Raw genomic sequence first — 17,185 nt, 5'->3', positions numbered from 1 at the left:
AAAAAAGCAATAGAATGCCAGTGTGCAAAACCTTTAAAGGAAGTTAGCAAGTTGAAAAGAATACATTCATGTATACATTTATTCCACCAAAATGAGGAAAAAATAAAGAAAAACTGAAATGACCGAACATAAAAAGACTATTGAGAACATGTAAGGTATAGCAAATTTGAACTAAGTCAAAACTATAAAACCCTACTAACAACCTGTAAACTCTAAAACATTCATCAATGAGGTTTCATTGCTGCTTTTGATTTTTTTGTCAATTTTATTTCTGTTTAATGATAATGGCTAAATTTTAATATTAGTTTATCAAGCATAAAATATTATCCTTTATATTTTAATCACTTTAAATTTGCCATCAGAAATATCAGTCATTCCAATTTCTTCTGTAAATTTAAAATGGCTTTATTTTCACCAAATGAATGCAAAAAAGGGCGCTTTATTGCTTTATTCAACATTTTATTTTAATATTTTTAAATACCATAATTCGTACTTTGATTTATTTTCTGTCTTCTTCTGAAAATGTACACTATAACTTAACTTTACTCTCATTTTTTATCCGTACTTGAGTGGGTTTTTTCCCTAATTACTTTTTTTAACTATTAATCAAATAATTATTCGTAATGATAACTTTACTTCTAGTTGGTTTTATATTTAAAGCAGCTTGTCTGATTCCCATCCGCCTTTGATGTTTTTTCTTATTACAAATGAGCTGCCATTCATTCCTCCGACCACCAGGCGGCAGTAGAGACTAAACGTTTCCTTTTTCACCTCCCTCAAGACATGGCAGCAGTCATGGCTGCCCAGAGACAACTGTTTGCTTGTCTAAGGTTAACTAGAGACATTTCACAATTGGTAAGTTCGTTTGGTCCTCTTCTGTAAATCATTTTAAACCAGGTTTCAAATATAAAATCTTAAAAATGTGGAATGAATGTAGTCTTTTAGGACATGTCACTCGTGTTTGCAGCGAGATAAAACCCAGATCAGATGTGGTGGAAATGCTGTTATTTGTTGTCTGAGATCATTCAAATCATTTGCTTGTTTTAGAGAGGTTTAGGTACCAGTGCCGTTCACGGAAAATGCAGTATAAACCGGTAAGATATAAGCAAAGAAGTTCCGGGTATTATTTCATATATCAGTCATGTTCATTCGTGCTGTAATTCTGTCCTCCATCTATTGGGGTTTTTTGGGGGATCATTTTGAAAATATCTCAAGTTTTTTATTGTTTTTATCTCTGAAGCAGTTCTTCTTTTGCAGGTTTCATCAATCACAGACACCCAGCACTTACTTTCATACCTCAGCTTTTGCATCAACACCCTCAGCAGTGAGTATCCACCATCTAAAAAATAATTACATATACTGCATTTTGTTTTGTAAAGTAAATCACCCGCTGGCTATGATTTGTCCATCAGTATTCCTTTTGCAGCTCTACGGTTTGCAGTTTCATGAGGTCACTGACTGTGTTTCCCTCCCAGATCACGGTCACAGAGGAACCAGACACGCTTTTCCAGAGAGTTGGGATTTTGGTGAAGGGCCATGACAGAGCGGTCCTCGACAGCTATGAGTTCTTTGCCACTCTGGCAGCTAAGGAGCTGGGCATCAATGTTAACAAAGTGTGAGTCTAGTTGGCAAATGCACAGCGTTGTGACATTATATTCTAGTTTTTAAGTTGCGTCATCTTTTTCCTCTCAAACAGGTTCGAACCACCAATGGACATAGATAGGCTGACACTCCTGAAGTCTGTGCACATCTTCAAAAAACACAGGGTTCAGTACGAGATGAGAACACACTATCGACATATTGAGGTGGGATACTCACTTTGAAAGGTTACGGTAAAACATTTCATGCATCTATTCACTGGATTTGATCTTTTTTGTAGCTATCGCATATCACAGGTTGCACGGCACAAGTGTATCTTGAATACATACAGAGGAATCTCCCAGAAGGTTTAGCCATGAAGGTGACAAAGGTAAGGTTCTGTGAGGTCGGAGTCAGAATCTGTCATTTGAGCCATGAAAGATCAGTCACTCCTGTTTGTTCGCTTCTCACCATCAGACGGCCATGGAAAAGATACCAGACCACATCCTTGAACCCATGTGGAAGTCCCAACCCACTGATGAGCCCAGCCAGTAGAAACGTTTCTGTCCTTTTGTGTGTTCTGTTAAACACCAGTGGGGTCCCAATACTCTGTGCTTGCAAGTAAACTGATCAATTTAATCCATAACTGGCTTGTGTTGTTATTCTAAACCAGGACTGTCCTCCTTCTTGACCTAACAATAGTATTTATAGCAGAATAACTGCTTTGGATCTTTGAAAGTTTTCTGTTCAGGGTAAAATGGACTTTAAAGGTTTATTTATGAAAAAGTTTTGCTGCTCATCCAAATAGCTTATTTCATTTTTAATAAGAACATAAAAGGAAACTTGCATAATGTCAGTAGTATGGGGGGAAAAAAGACACACAAGCTCGTACTTTTTTCTTTTATTAAATTGTCAAAATTTGCATGATTTTTAAATGACCTTTTCCTATAAAAAAGCACATTAACAATAGATGCTGAAATACCATGTGACTGTATCCATACCAGATGAGAGCTAATCCATCCCATCGTTGATCATTCAGGAATTTAGTAAGGTAATCTTTCCCTCTAAACAACTGTTATCACATTATCAATGCAAAATTTAGTAGCTTCCTTTTAAGACATAATGAAATCCAAGCTAAAAAGATCCTTACCTCTTAAGACATTTCTGTATTCTTCAGAGTTTTTATTTTGGTCCAAATTCACAAAAACCCTCACTGGTTACATCGTAATTCCTTTACAAAGCCTAAAAAACTACTTGCATTTCTTACTGAAAGAAGGAATCAATCTTGATTTCAGTGTTGAACAATGTATAAAATAGGTTACATTGACAACTTTTCCACTTCTACACAAAAAATTAACTAATGATAAGTGTCAATTTTAAATGATTTGCACCTTTGTTTTTCTTGACAAAAGCACTGCTATCAATATTTGAAAGATGAATGTACCTAATAATCCTCCTCATCCTGTTGCTGCTTAGCCTGTAGCCGTTCCACCTTCGTTCCTGAAAGAGAATCTCCTGATTTCAGACAGGAACAAAGACACATCAGGGTGCTCACCTTTTTTCAAGCGAAGACCTGAACCAGATGTCATTCATGAAGGAGGAGAGAGGTGTGAGGGAGGACCGGGGTCCCAGGGGCCGGGAGGTTCACTGTACTGAGTGCCCCCCTTCAGGAGACAACACCAGTCAGTCTGTTGTAATCGACAACAGGGAGATACAAACAGGGACTGCAAAGGCTCAAGGGACTGTTGGTCTGATTTCTCTACAGCAGCAGTTGGTTACACAGTAAAGGGAATTCAGAGACGTCGTCATATTTTGAAATTGAATGGAATTTTGTTTTTACCCCGAACGACTTGTCTCCACTTTAATCTTACACCTAATTAGAAAATAATTAGGAATAAAAATGAAAAACAATACAAGGAAGTTAACAAAATTAATGATTTTTGAGCTGTTTTTTCACATTATTAAAAATTTAAAAAGACTCAACGAGGGAATATCTATTAAGTTTCTTTTAATCAGGTACAACAAATGGTTTGATCTCCAATATTTAAGCTCTCGCCACTGATGCTGTTCCATTCTGTTCCACATGTTATGCAAAATTAATGACAACTCTGAGACTTGGTTGACAGGAAAGAAAAAGGAAAAAGAAATCATTTATTTTTTACTTTTATTGTCTGTCAAGTCTACCTCCAATTCCTTGTGAAACACACATTCACAGATTCACAGAAATGACGTAAATTACAGTGAACAGGTAACACTTCCAAGAACTAAACACAGCAAAATGTTGATTCAATGGAGACTTATATTAAATAAAACTGCAGTGTACAGTAAATATATAAAGAGAATATTATCCATTTACTGTAAATTTTGGTAGACAAACTGCTGGAGACACATTTATTTACTCATAGCTGCACATGAAAGATATAGAATTTAATACTTGACAAAACTGATATTTCATCACTTGACAAGCGTTTAACAATATATTTGCACTACTTAGTGACATAGATAACGTTATTCTTGTAACAAAAGGAACGATTAAGGAGCTGCACGGTGTAGGAAATGAATTAACAGCACAATGTGAGGGCTCCCAGTGCACTGATTTATTTCTTTATGTCTTTACCCCCCATCTTATCCTTAAAACAGACAAAGTCCCCCATATTTTGATCCGTTTAGAAAATCAGGGGAAAAAAAACCTCTTAAGGCCAACAGGGTGACTGTAACAAGAAGCACAGAACATTGACTGTCTGGAACATAACTGCCCCCCCCCCCCCCCCCCCCCCCCATTTAAGAGTTCACATCCTGCATTAATATTTTCCTAAACAGAGTCAACCAAAAACATTTTACAGACTCAGAGAAGGCCTTTACAATGTTCAAATTGTGAACAAAAAATCTGTTTTATTGTTGTCTTTACATGTCCTGATTTTCTGTTGACAATTCCAGGAGCATTTGGTCACAGACTATTTTATGAAAATCTATGTGTATTCAGGGATGTTTCATTCTCTGCACCCCTTTAGGGCTCCTTTTACAATAGCGGGTGCCTATTTATAGATTTTTTTGGGGGGGCAGGCTGTGTAAAAAGCGTCGGGGGCCTGGCCACCTCTGGCGTGGGCCAGGTAAGGGGGGAGGCAGAGGAGGAGGGACCGGTCCTTTGTGGTAGCTGCGTAAAAGGATAAGATCACACGTTGGACTCTAGGCTTTGGCCAGTAGGGGGCACACTATGATAAGTGCAATGATGTCAGCTTACCTTTAAGTTACAAGTGTGATGCCTTTTTAAATGTTACAAGTGTCTTTATGAGCTTCAGCTTTAAGTAAAACTATTTTATTTCATCAACTGACATTACATTTTGTTAAAAGTTTAAATACAATTTCTTTCATCTAAGAGGAAACTCTGAAAAAAAAGTACTTGTAATTCAGAGAAATCAAAGGTAAACGGAGGAGAAAATTCCTGCTTTTGTTTATTATTTGAGTTTCTAACTAAAAGAAAAAGATTGACAAAACTGAAACGGACCACTTACCCTCTCGGGCCACGTGGATGGAAAGGGCGCGGAGGTCTGGCAGGTCGCATCCCTCCTGGGAGGGGCGGGGGACCTCTAAAACCAGGAAAACAAGGAGGAGGCGGAGGACGGGGTCCATGCCTACAAACACAAACAAATTTGCTTTTTGCACAGTTTTTGTGCATATAAGTGAAAATAAACTACTAGTTACAGTCTGTCTCCAATCATATTTTGATCTACTTTCCAAGCGTTCCCAGTTGTATTTGAATTATGATTATGCTCTCTTTAGGCAAAATTGAAAAACTTTTGTCAATTTCTAAGGCCATTTATGTAGATGGACTGTTGTTTACATTTTCTCCCGCAATCTTAAAGCCCTTCACAACCCCAACCTAAGATTAGTGTTGCAACAAAAAGGGCAAACAATATCCGAGCTATCAGACGAGGAAAACTAAGACGTACATGGATCTATTTCTCTCCAAGTGGATGCATCAGAATGAAGCGGAGCAGGGAGCTTGTGGTGCTTACGTCACTGTTCTCCTCTTGAACCCAGAAAAAACTGAGGTCATTATACTAGGTCCTTAAAACTTCAGAGATGCTCTGTCTGCTCAGATAGTCTCCTTGGATGGCGTAAGTATAGCCTCCAATTTCACAGTTAGAAACTTTGGGGTTTTATTTGACCAGGATTTATCATTTAAGGCACGCATAGCTCAGGCGTGTAGAACTGCCTTTTTTCACCTGCGGAATATTGCTAAGATCAGAAATATACTTTCTAAGAGTGATGCTGAAAAACTCATCCATGAATTTGTTACGTCTAGGCTGGATTACTGTAACTCCTTGTTAGCAGCGTTTCCTAAGAGTTCCTGAAGAAGTCTCCAGCTTGTTCAGAATGCAGCAGCTAGATTGTTAGCTGGAACTAGCAGAAGAGATCACATCACTCCTGTGTTGGTTACGCTTCACTGGCTCCCAGTTGATTCTAGAATCAAGTTCAAGATCCTCCTGTTAACCTATAAGGCCTTACATGGAATGGCCTCGTCCTATATTAAAGACCTCATGGTCCCTTACCATCCAATAAGAACACTTCGCTCGCAGTGCGATTCATGTATTGTCACTCTTTCTCTCTCCCCTCCTGGGGAGTGGGAGTGCTTCCAGATTCCAGTTGGCTCATCCGTGCTCCAGTTCCTGACCTTTTACCTCGCCTTTGCTCTCGCTCTTACACCTGGCTGTGGATCCTGCCTCTGGCTCGTCTTTGGCTCGTCTCTGCTCTGTACCTGACCGAGTACCTCGTCTCTGCTCCTGCTCCTACACCTGGCTGTGGTTCCTGTCTCAGGCTCGACTCGCTCCCCTGACTGTCCCCCCAACTCCGTCTGGATGAAGCTTGTCTGCCAGACTTTATATATGTAGTTGTATAGTGAGATAAGTTAATTCTTCTCTAAGAGTTAGAGCCTGTCCGTCCTGGGGAAGGATCCCTCCTTCATGTGGGCACCCCGGAGGTTTCTTCGTTTTTTCCGGAATCCGTTTTTTTAGGAGTTTTTCCTTACCGCGAAGGGGGGTCTAAGGGCAGGGATGCCAGTATAGCTTAGTCAGTTTGTTAGTTCATTTTAGTATTTTCCTATTGAACTCTTTGTATTCGTGATCCTTTTGAGTTCATGTTTTACTTCGAAGCCCATCGAGACGACTGTTGTTGTGATTTTGGGCTATACAAATAAAATTGAATTGAAAAAAATTGAATTGAATTGTCACAGGCTTTTTCCAAACACATTTTCATCTGTTCCTGATTTACAATGATATGAACACAGAAATACTCAGAAATTGCAATTTTAAGCCTAATTTTCTTTCTCAGTCATGAGAAAAATGCCACAAAAATATGTGAAAGACACCAAAAACACAATTTTCATTGGAGTTGGTCTTTAAAAAACTTTTTCATGTGTTTGTAAACCAAGTTTACCTAGGCATGGGAGGCAAAGGGCCTCTGAGGTGCATGGGAGGAGGAGGAGGAGGAGGGGGAAAAGGAGGACCCATACCCACAGGTCCCCCCCGACCTCTACAGCCCCTCATGTCTGGGTATGGCCGCATCCTTCCCATTCCTCTGCAGGAATAAGAGAACAGAGTGTCAACATCTGAAAAAGAAAGTTACTAATGAAGAATCTGGAGAAAAACCACACAAACTACTTCTGGACTTGATAATAACAATGTGACATCTTTAATGTGTTACTGCTCAACATATGTCTGAAGAGTCTCATTCATCTAGGATGGTTCCAAAGCCATTTATTTTTCAAAAGCCATCTGGACTTTAGCTTCTTTCCAAAGCCTCTTAGATAACAACTTAAAAAACTAATTCCTGGTGACTTTCCTAAAAACGTTCTCAGCTTTTGCTCAGAATTATACATATCTGGCAAAAAGAGCACCTCATGGAGCCAAATCCATTCACGGCCCCGTCTTTTCCTCGTCCCCTCCCACGTCCAGGCGGTCCAAAACCTTTGATCACTCCTCGCCCCCCACGCATGCTGCCTCGCCCCATGCGCCCCCCTCGACCTCGACCTCTGAAGCCATGACCCCTGAGGAAAAAAAGGAAGAAACTAAGACCATTTCACCAATTTTAGTATAATACAACACTCTTATATAGGAAAACATTAGATTTAATCATATCACTTTATATTTACAATTATAAGAAAACAAGGAATAACTTATTCACCAATCTAAAGTAACAATTTGGAATTCAAAATACATGGGAATGGGACAGACCGTGAAAAAGTATTAGCTGCCGATGTCTCCAATTCCTCCTTTGTAGTTTTAAAATTTCCTGTAGTGTTCTTTTCTGTGTCAGCATTCATCTAGAATAAAAGAATGTACACATGCAAGAACAAATTACATTTACTTAACATCTGTATGGCATCTGTATAACATCTGTAAAACCTGAGGTTTTTCCAGAAAAACTACATTTAGTGACTAGAAAAAGAAAACCCTCATGTTGATTAAAAAATACATTTTTCTGTAGCAAAAAAATGTATTTTGTCTTTGAAACAAGACTAAAAAAAGGAAAACAAAAATTTGGCAGATTGATGCATCGGAGAAGCAGAATGACTATAATTCTTTTGAGGAGAACAAAAATAAAGTTGCTTTAGATTTAAGGACAAAAAACAAGTGAAGATATGGGCTTAAGGTGGAAGCTGCCTCACATCTGTGTGTGGTTAAGCTCTTGTGCACTAATTGTCTCATCTATTTTTTTTCATTAAAAAGCTAGATGCATAAAGAATATGTAACCTATAATTAGAAGAAGGCAATAAAACAAGACCCAATACTTGATGAGTTATGAACTGATGCTAACAATATTTTTGTCTCAAATTTAATTTGTGTAATTCTCCAAGGACAAAACCCATTTATTTTTGGTTTTGTTTGTTTGTTTTTGTTGACAAAATAACATTACTGCATGTTTTGTGAGCGCACATCAAATATGCTGTAAAAAATAATTAATTATTTTTTATAAAATCACTGTCATCTAAAATAGTCTTAATGAGCAATTTATTTATTTATTTGTATTCATGGGGGGGAATTAATATGCGGTTGTGTATGATGCATTTTAACTGTATACGGTGATGGATCAGAAAGCGGAAATACTTAAGATATTTTCAAACTAAAAACCTCATGAGCTTCAGAGCATCATGAAAACATTCCACTTTTAATCCGTCAAGCTCGTAAATGTGATCTACATCCACGAGACAGAAAAATGAAATGATTTATTATATATAATTTTTAAAAAAATGTGTTTGGCAAACTGTGTGGAGCAACAGCCTGAAAGGCCCTCTGGGAATTTATTTTGTAATTAATATATATTCACGTTATTTACTTTTTTGATTCCATGATTTACCGATAAGATTATGACACCCCTTAACTAAATTAATAAATATTATAAAAATACAAGACTGGCGTTACTTAAAATGTTAACAATGAAGCCACGAAACGCTAGTTTCTATTATGCAATTTCAAAATAAAAAGCAGCAACGACTTACATTCGGGGAAAAATGCAAATGAGGTAGATTAAAAAAATGTATTCGCAGTCTTACTGCTACTAAAAAGAACTAGAAAAATATAAAATCAAAATTTAGAAAATTTCAAGCAATATCTTGATGCTTTGAAATGGCGGCTCCATCAAACAAACAGAGCTGGGATTTCTTTGTAAGAAGACATTAGACTGTAGCCACGCCCGTATCCTCTTTGTGATTGGCGGAGCGTGATGACGTAAAACCACAGACTTCTGTCACGTTTTATTTGGATCACAAGTTCAACTGCAATCGAAGACAGAGATCAACATCAAATTGTGAACTTTAGATTTCTTTAACAGCATTTAAAACTATTTATTAAAGATATAATATAATGTAAAAACTCTCCAACACACAAAGCAATAAGTTTTAGTAAGCAAACAAACGCAGACTTTAAAATCATGCAACAGTTCTAAAAAATATGAAATCTAAAACACTGATAAAGATTAAAAAGTCATATATAAAGAACATCATAATGTAAAAAATACTTTAAAAATATACATGTATACTTGCATTTTAAATACTACGTCTAATACTGTCTTTACTAATCCAAGCATGTCACTTATTCAAGCAAATTTGTTACATATTTATGCCACTAATATGACAAAACAAGAGAAAAACAGATGTTGCTTGGCTATGAACACTAAGGCCAAGATAAACTGATTTCTGAAGGGATCCTTATGCTGTCGTTCCCTTCCCTCCTCCTGTGCGTAAAAACTGTTCAAACTGCGCCCTTTTACGCACGGCCCAGGACGTCTGAAAGCTTGTTTATGTATTCAATTGTATATTTCAGTGTCTGGATCTTGGTCAGGGGCTGGCCTCTCTGGTTGTAATCCGGTGGAAGGTAGTCGCGCAGCTGGTGGAGAGCCTCTGCCAGACTTCTCATCCGCATCTTCTCCCTCTCACTGGCCTTCATGCGTCGTTTGGTGGACATTTTGGACTTGCTTGATCTTTGCGCCGTTGAAGCCACTTCGCGCTCCGAGAAGTCCAAGGAGGAGAAATCCTTTATGTCCCGACGCCTGTTAGGATAGCTCATCTCGGGTGAGGAGCACGTGGAATCCATTTGGGACTGAGGAGAGGCGGCTTGGTGTTGAAGCTCTGAAAATTCTCCAGAGGGGCTCAGCAGGCATTTCCACTCAGACAGGATTTCAGCTTCCACGTCCATGTCAGAAATCCAGACGGCCGTGCTCAGAACGAATACCAGGCTGGTAAAGTGATTTTGCCCAAGCGTATTTATATAGAAACCGTGGAGGTTTATGGGTTCACAGCTAAGGCGACAGAAGTTCAAAGAACCCCGCAAGTGCCAAAGCGCCTTCTTGAAGGACGTCGTTCCTTGTCACTGTGGTGCGAATAAGGCTACGCAGTAAGGTAATGTGATAGAAAGAAAAATAATTAGATTCCCTTTGTGGGAAATTACTCTTTAAAGTCTGCAGAACAACAGTTGTCAGTTTGATGCGATCTGACTAATGAAGGATTCTGCTGTACCTGAGCTGTTCACACCAACCCGGCAACTCAGACCCGCGTGTGTCCTAAGACTAGAGGTCAAATATAGACCAAAGATCAGATCAGAATGCCTGCATCATTTAAACTCTCATTTGGAAATCACATTTCCTATCAAAAATTCTACAAAAATGTAATTTTCAATTGATTGTTTTTACACTTTGAGTCAGAACTGTATTAAAACAAATTCACTGTCCTTAAAACAGCTGTTTTATGGCTGTCATCTATTAAAAATAAATTACTCTTGTAATTTGGCACAGACAGCTGTCAGTGGAGCTCCTGCTGGACCTTTCATGTCTGAAAAGGTGTGAGGCCTCACCCATGATCAAGGGAATCGACACTTGTTGTAAAACTAATCTTCTCAGTAGCAGCACCTCCTCCTTTCAGCTGTGCAGTTAGGAAAAGAATGGTTGGAGAGAGCTTGAACAAATAAAGCTACAATTTTACATATTTTTAATACTTCAAGTGGCTCTACAAGAAGCAAAAAGTATTCTTAAAAAACAAATATGGGAAAAGACTTAAAACATCTCTTTAATATTTCATGCTTTCTGAAAAGCTTGATCTCTTTGTTTCAGTGATTACAATTACACAGTTCGAATCTTTACATTGAAATAGGTTAGCAAGCCTAATGTTCCAAAATTGACCCAATTATAAGGGATTTTTCTGCTCTGAATGCAAATATGTAAAAAGATACATTATATACAAAAAATAATACTGGAGAAAGAAAACATGTTTAGACATTCATCTTTAAAAATGTCACTTTAAAGACTGATATTTATTTTAATATCAAACAGGATGTCATCAAAATTTCAAGTGGGACAGATTAACCTCTGCAACTCACTTCATGAATTTGAGCCTCAGCCTCTCTGCCAATGGCAGTGGACTGTCGCTACAAATCAAAGAGTCTTCCTCATCTAACACAGTCACAGGTGAGTCTGGAGACTGCAGAAACACACCATCAGTTTCAGGCCCATGTATGTCCTGATTTTTAATTTGAGCTAAAACAGATTTTAAGGGTTTGACCTCCTCACAGGGAGTTTTTCTGTCTAGCTTGTCTGTTTTAGGCACAAGTCTCAGAGGAGGATTTGAAATTAAGTTACTCTTGATCTCGTCTGGTGCTGCTTTTGTGGTTCCTTGAGGCTTAGAATTGTAGTTTTCTACGTCACTTTCCTCACTGGATGAACACAAACTCATGCACACACTTTTCTTGATGGTTTGCTGTTTTGAGTTGTTTCTGTCACGTTTACCTGGGTAAGAGTCGCATCGTTGTGATGATGTCAGGGCAGTTTGGATTAACGGATGTTTCTGTTCACGATTTCTGCTGAATTTGACGTTTTCTATCATTTTTTGTCGAACTTGTGCAACAATTTGTTGCTCTCTTGAACTCTGTGCGTGTTCTTTTGTCACTTTTAATGCACACTGACCTTTGTCTCTAAAACCCGATTTCTCCTCTGAGATGATCTTCCTGAGTTTTCCTTGTGAATTACTTTCAGAAAAGTTTAAATCAGCATTTGAGTACTTTGAGACCACATCATCAGTTTGAGTCAAACTCAGACTTTTACTCGAGTTCCTCATGAGTAATCTGTCCCTCAGAGAACAGTCTGTGTAACACAGATCCAGATCTGGCTGTTTGACACTGTCTGAGGCTTCCTGTCCCGACTCTTCCTCCTGTCTTTCATCCTTGCCTGTGGTCTTTTCCTCCGGTTTAGTGGTGTTATTTGCTTGTGGAGTAGGGGAGGATGTAAAAGAAGAAGCATCCCAGTCAATATCACTCAAATGTAAAGCGCCAATAACAACAGAAACAGATGGTGAAGCAGCATCCTCTGAAGCTGTGGGAGGCAGAGGTCTGATGGGATTGCTGTGGTCTACTTTTTCCTTGTGAAGCTGCTTATCGCAGACCGGACTGTCTAAAACAAGCACTTCTGTTTGATTGTAGTTGGAGCTGCTAGGAAGCAGAGCTTGTGGTTGTGTGGAAGAGCCGTGAAGGGTCATCTTTGCCAAAAGCTCTGTGACATTATCAGAGACTTCCAAAGGTTTCTCCTTTCTTTTCTGTCTTTTTTCTGAAAAAAACCCAGACATAATGTTAGAAGCAGTTGTTAAATGAAAGCAGGACAAAATGAAACAAAAGGACAATAATAAACCTAAATAATTATAAGAAGGCCTCTTTCTCATTTTCATTTGGTTAAAGGGAACGACTGCAGTCCAAATATGTCATTTCACTCAAATCTGTGATCAAAGTGGGTCATAAACTGTTTAATGCAACACCGAACTAAAAAAGAAAGAAAGAAATGTCAAATTATTGTCATAAATAACTCAATTGAATTTATTTTATTGTAGCAGAAAGTTTAAAATTTCTAATATTTGACCTGGAAAATGTGGCAGAAACTTTAATTTTTGCTTAGTCATGTATTAATAACATCAACTGCATTATGAAGAAAATGCTAAAAATTGTGTAAACCTAATTTAGTACAATAATAAAACAGCAGAACCCATAAGGGAGACAACTTTCAGATGCATTAAAGCCTTAAGTGTGAATTAGTCAAAGCAGAAGTCTATATTCTAGTGTTGGGGCTGTTGTAATTGACAGCCTTGAAAAACTAGTAAAATCCCCAGGTGGCTTTGATCAGGACACTGCTGTCAGCTTAGCAAGGGAAGTCTGGGAGACTTGTTAAAGCAGTGGAGCAGCTTTGTGGTACATGGAAAATCTTGAGTTTAAACCTGCATGTTAGTGTAGTGCTATCAATTCTAAAACACATTCTTACTCTTGCTCTCTTGGACCAGAGCTTTGCTCCTCATGTAGCTCTCTACGACCTCAGGAAAGGCCAGACGAAAGAGGGATTCTTCTTCCACCGTCCTCACCTCAAGCTGCTCCTCTACAGGTCGGTCCTCCGGAAACACAAAATGTTCTCGAGAGAGAAAAGGTCAGAATCAAATTAGTCTGAAATAAAACAAATTATTCTGTCTTATTTTAAATAATAAAACTTAAAAAACAACAAAGCATTTGTTTAAATGGTGCACAAACAAGCTCACAAATGAAATTGACAGAGGAAATATTTCTTTAATATGCCATGAAAATCCCCATCTCAGCATCGACTGAGACTTTCTCGGGCCTGTTGTGTCAGACGGGCTTGTTAGTGAAGCAGACTTTGATATGACAGACTTCCCAGCTCCAAAAGGAAGTCAGTTTAGCACCTCTAGGCTGTTGTGCCACATTTTTCACCTCACAAGCTCACCTCAAAGTCTCAAGAGACAAGCATCTAAAGCTAACCTCTGACTGAAGACGCAATCATCATGTTATTTCACCCATTAAAACCCCTAATTTTACAGTACACAATTACGTGCAATATCAAAGCAGAACACGGATTAACATGAAACGTTTGCTAACCTGGAGCTCTCCAGATGACTTCAAAACAAGCCACAGCGTTCCTCACTCTTGATTTCACGATTCTTTTTAAAGGAAAAACAAATGTTCCGTTGGGAATATAACAACAACTTTTCAGTCATCGTTTTAGAAATGGTTCATCTACCGGATGGGCTTGATCTGGGAGGACACGCCAGTCCCATATTTTCGATTCATCAGCTCGGTGTAGGTCAGCAACACCAAAACCTTTTCGCTGGTGTAATGCTTTGGCCACTCCATCTTCTCATAGGCAAATTTCTAAGGGAAAACATGCAGTAACCATTGATCACTGATTCCACAGATTTACAAAAAAACAAACAAACTGTTTTACAAAGAGAATACCTGCATCATCATCATATTTGGCTGTCTCCTCTTGAAATGCGATACAGGTTTATCCTTGGAAACCAGAAACTCGTTGATGATCTGACAGAGAGTTCTAGTGTTAAAAAGGACTTTAACTGTGATACAAACTACAAAAAGACAGAAATTAGGTGTACCTCTGTAAAAGGAAACTGGGGACTGCAGAGTGTTTTTCTGTAAACAAAAAAACAAAAAAGATTTAAATGGTGACTTCAGCATCAATGAAAAAAAAGAAAAATCACAAGACTTTAAAAAAATGTTGGCGATTTCTAAAGCTAGTTTACAAACTGAATTTCCTAGTTTGTTACCATCTATTAGGTCAGTTTAGACTTTCATTAAGAAAATGATGTATAACAAAAATGTTGTAAGTTAGAATTTCAACTGTAAAAGTAAAATATCTGTATTATTTCAATAAAAAATTCTGCATAATGATGAAAATGCCACTTTAAGAAGTTTTTACCTTTTAAACCCAAAAACAATTTGTACATTATGTAAATGTTCAAAGAACATTTTATTTACGTTCATTTAAAAACAAATCTGTCAAAAAAAAAGGGCAGTCATTTTTTTAACTAAAGGAATTAGACTTTAATTTCTTTATAATAACACGGTTATAAAATATTGTAAATGTTACTACATGTTTAGAAAACTCACAATATTTTTCTCTAAATAACCCAAAACTGCTAAAATTCATGCATGCCTTTCAAGCATTTATCATTATATTGCGTAATATTGATATTTATAAGTATTATTAAGCCTTATTATGGAAAAATATAAATGATTGTGTACACACTTCTTGATGTTTGCTTCGAAAGACACCACCTGATGGGTCTGTTCGTGGCTGTGCCAGTCACAGGGACACTGATAATCAAAGTCTTGAGGCTGACAGTATTGTTGACTGTTGCAGAGTCTGCAGCCTTGTCGCCCATGTGCTGTGGCTGAGCCTGAAAAATCGAAGTAAAGATCAGTGTTGTCACAAAAACCTTAAATCACCACTTTTCACTTATCGATGCTGAAGTCTCTCACCAGGATGTCGACATATGTTGCAGTGAGGAACCTTTTTTACAACCACACCAGACACAGTAGGGTTCTCCTCCCTCCACTGAATGAACCTTGAAAGTTAAAAACAATGAGCAAAAAATGTTTCATCATTGAACTACTAAAAAGGGGTTAACCAAAAGGTTTCCAACCTTTGCAACAGCGAATCTCCTTTCAGTGCCTGTATTAACCTCAGCGCCTGCTCTTTCCCAACACCTGGAATGCCCTACAAGAAAAAAAAACCACAGAGATGCACATTCATATATACCTTTTCCTGGAGTGATATACGCTTTTGGTTTATAATTCTCACCTTAGGAATGTAATCGCAGCCTAGGAGAATAGCTAAACCAACAAGATTCTCTCTTGACAGATTTAACTCCGTTTGCACTCTGGAAGTCTGATAACAGTCAATCTGAGGGTCCTAGGAGAAAAATGAAAACTTTATATGCTTATTTGAATTACAGGAATAGATTTTATGTTCAAAAGTGTAAAGAATTGAACCATTTAAAAACTGTTTATTTTCTCTTGGTACAACTCAGATCCCAGCAGAGCCCATATATTGGTGGCAATAGACGCAAATGTCTAGAATACAGTCTATAGTGGCACTATATTTATAGATAAACATGATTTGTTTTACTAATGCTTGAAACAAATGGATACATCTAGTGTTAAATACCCTCAAAAGAAAGCAAGAATTATTAGTTTTGGAAAGATGGTGTGTTTTGACCTACTTTACTGCTCATATTAAAGTTCCTGTAGACAGTTCGGGCCCCATACAAGAAAGCATCTCCATCATTGGTGATGCAGCCATCCACCAGGCCCTGTGAATCCAAATACGCACACATGGCCTCAGCCTCCCCTGCAGCCATCACCCAAGGCACTCCTAAGTAATCCAGCATCTCTGCACACTAGATAAAGGAGAAAGGCGTGTGATGTTCTGCAAAAACATCAGAAAGGGATTCCGGGTGACTCACCTCTTTGAGTATGGAGTTAAAGCGCCCCCTGCTGGTGTTTGTGCTGCACTTTGTGGGATTTTTAAACTGTCCATATCTTGCTTTTGTCCTTTTGCTCATGGTTTCAGCTTTAAGTTTGGGAGCTGTTCCTTCCATCACAAAAACAAGCTTTATCCCCATCAGCGAGAGAGACGAAACCCGGAAAAATAAGTTCCTGAATTCCACCAAATCCAAAAATAGCATAACATTTTGGTTTTAGACAAACAGAAGGACTCTCTAACAAAAAAAATAATAATAATGGGCTTACCTTAAGTGGGGCTTTGTAACTCTCCCCATCATCGCCTGGACGTGCTGGGCCTCACAAACCCACAGACTAAGGTCGACTGCCAGCGTCTTTCCGCTTAAGCTGTACAGCGACACCGACTCGCGAACCGGTTCAACAATTGACCACAAATCGTGAACCCCCATAATTGTGACCAAAAGGGGGTGTTAGGTAGATAAAATGTAACTAAAACCACAAATTTTGTACAAAGGTAACGAGGAGTCGTAGATCTTTGTTTAAATTTGGCGCCTTGGGAGGCTGCGTTCAATTTGTTTTGTCGAATGCTACTACCACACTCTTTTGCTGTTTGTTTCCATATCGAAAAGCAAACAAGAGCGGAACTGGAACAAAGTTAAAACTATTAATTTATTTTTAACTATATAAATATATAAAATTATGATAAATAAGCGGGTTCAAAAAACAAATACGTAAAAGAGGAAACACCTAATTTGGTCGAAACCCAACCGAACGGTCGACCTGATGATGACGTCACAATTCTGCGCCGTCCA

At 38.2% G+C, this 17,185-nt stretch overlaps 3 protein-coding genes across 5 annotated transcripts; 1 reads left to right on the top strand and 2 right to left on the bottom strand.

Annotated features, from left to right (window-relative positions):
• The first annotated feature begins 700 nt into the window (after positions 1-700).
• Positions 701-2,224, top strand: mrps10 (mitochondrial ribosomal protein S10). The gene is made up of 7 exons (XM_004083505.5): positions 701-855; positions 1,048-1,094; positions 1,258-1,324; positions 1,476-1,615; positions 1,697-1,805; positions 1,880-1,969; positions 2,056-2,224. The coding sequence occupies exons 1-7, from the start codon at positions 784-786 to the stop codon at positions 2,131-2,133; spliced, it is 603 nt and encodes a 200-aa protein (XP_004083553.1). The 5' UTR covers positions 701-783; the 3' UTR covers positions 2,134-2,224.
• A 240-nt stretch (positions 2,225-2,464) lies between these two features.
• On the bottom strand, positions 2,465-9,260 carry si:ch211-51e12.7 (uncharacterized). Of its 2 annotated transcripts, none has more exons than XM_011491646.4 (6): positions 9,077-9,240; positions 7,812-7,900; positions 7,475-7,624; positions 7,015-7,155; positions 5,091-5,210; positions 2,465-3,242 (listed from the first exon to the last, which is right to left on the bottom strand). In XM_011491646.4, the coding sequence occupies exons 2-6, from the start codon at positions 7,898-7,900 to the stop codon at positions 3,164-3,166; spliced, it is 579 nt and encodes a 192-aa protein (XP_011489948.1). In that variant the 5' UTR covers positions 9,077-9,240; the 3' UTR covers positions 2,465-3,163. The 2 variants fall into 2 exon arrangements, with proteins under 2 accessions (XP_011489948.1, XP_004083554.1); XM_004083506.5 differs by lacking the exon at positions 2,465-3,242 and adding an exon at positions 3,726-4,732 and having other exon boundaries at positions 9,077-9,260.
• Positions 9,261-11,113: 1,853 nt separating this feature from the next.
• Positions 11,114-17,184, bottom strand: gen1 (GEN1 Holliday junction 5' flap endonuclease). 2 transcript variants are annotated; one of them, XM_078942967.1, is made up of 13 exons: positions 16,662-17,184; positions 16,376-16,522; positions 16,133-16,309; positions 15,712-15,822; positions 15,554-15,627; positions 15,390-15,475; positions 15,157-15,307; positions 14,504-14,540; positions 14,349-14,429; positions 14,134-14,264; positions 13,992-14,053; positions 13,369-13,512; positions 11,114-12,666 (listed from the first exon to the last, which is right to left on the bottom strand). In XM_078942967.1, exons 2-13 carry the CDS (start codon positions 16,508-16,510, stop codon positions 11,444-11,446), a joined length of 2,412 nt encoding a protein of 803 aa, XP_078799093.1. In that variant the 5' UTR covers positions 16,511-16,522; positions 16,662-17,184; the 3' UTR covers positions 11,114-11,443. The 2 variants fall into 2 exon arrangements, with proteins under 2 accessions (XP_078799093.1, XP_011489949.1); XM_011491647.2 differs by having other exon boundaries at positions 16,376-16,568; positions 16,662-17,161.
• Position 17,185: the final 1 nt, after the last annotated feature.

This window comes from Oryzias latipes, chromosome 24 (assembly GCF_053564925.1).
Source record: "Oryzias latipes strain Hd-rR chromosome 24, Olatipes_Hd-rR_3.1".
Classification (NCBI taxonomy): domain Eukaryota; kingdom Metazoa; phylum Chordata; class Actinopteri; order Beloniformes; family Adrianichthyidae; genus Oryzias; species Oryzias latipes.
This window is presented reverse-complemented; position numbering and strand designations above follow the sequence as displayed.

Excerpts from the sequence above, each read along its gene's own strand:
- mrps10 (XM_004083505.5), top strand. The coding sequence starts at position 784 with ATGGCAGCAGTCATGGCTGCCCAGAGACAACTGTTTGCTTGTCTAAGG. Across the intron at positions 856-1,047 it reads CTAGAGACATTTCACAATTG|AGAGGTTTAGGTACCAGTGC; the intron begins GTAAGTTCGTTT and ends TGCTTGTTTTAG. Across the intron at positions 1,325-1,475 it reads TTGCATCAACACCCTCAGCA|ATCACGGTCACAGAGGAACC; the intron begins GTGAGTATCCAC and ends TTTCCCTCCCAG.
- si:ch211-51e12.7 (XM_004083506.5), bottom strand. The coding sequence starts at position 7,900 with ATGAATGCTGACACAGAAAAGAACACTACAGGAAATTTTAAAACTACA. Across the intron at positions 7,625-7,811 it reads GCAGCTAATACTTTTTCACG|GGGTCATGGCTTCAGAGGTC; the intron begins GTCTGTCCCATT and ends TTTTTTCCTCAG. Across the intron at positions 4,733-5,090 it reads CATCCACGTGGCCCGAGAGG|CTACCACAAAGGACCGGTCC; the intron begins GTAAGTGGTCCG and ends CCTTTTACGCAG.
- gen1 (XM_011491647.2), bottom strand. The coding sequence starts at position 16,822 with ATGGGGGTTCACGATTTGTGGTCAATTGTTGAACCGGTTCGCGAGTCG. Across the intron at positions 15,476-15,553 it reads GGAGATTCGCTGTTGCAAAG|GTTCATTCAGTGGAGGGAGG; the intron begins GTTGGAAACCTT and ends TTAACTTTCAAG. Across the intron at positions 15,308-15,389 it reads CAACATATGTCGACATCCTG|GCTCAGCCACAGCACATGGG; the intron begins GTGAGAGACTTC and ends TCGATTTTTCAG.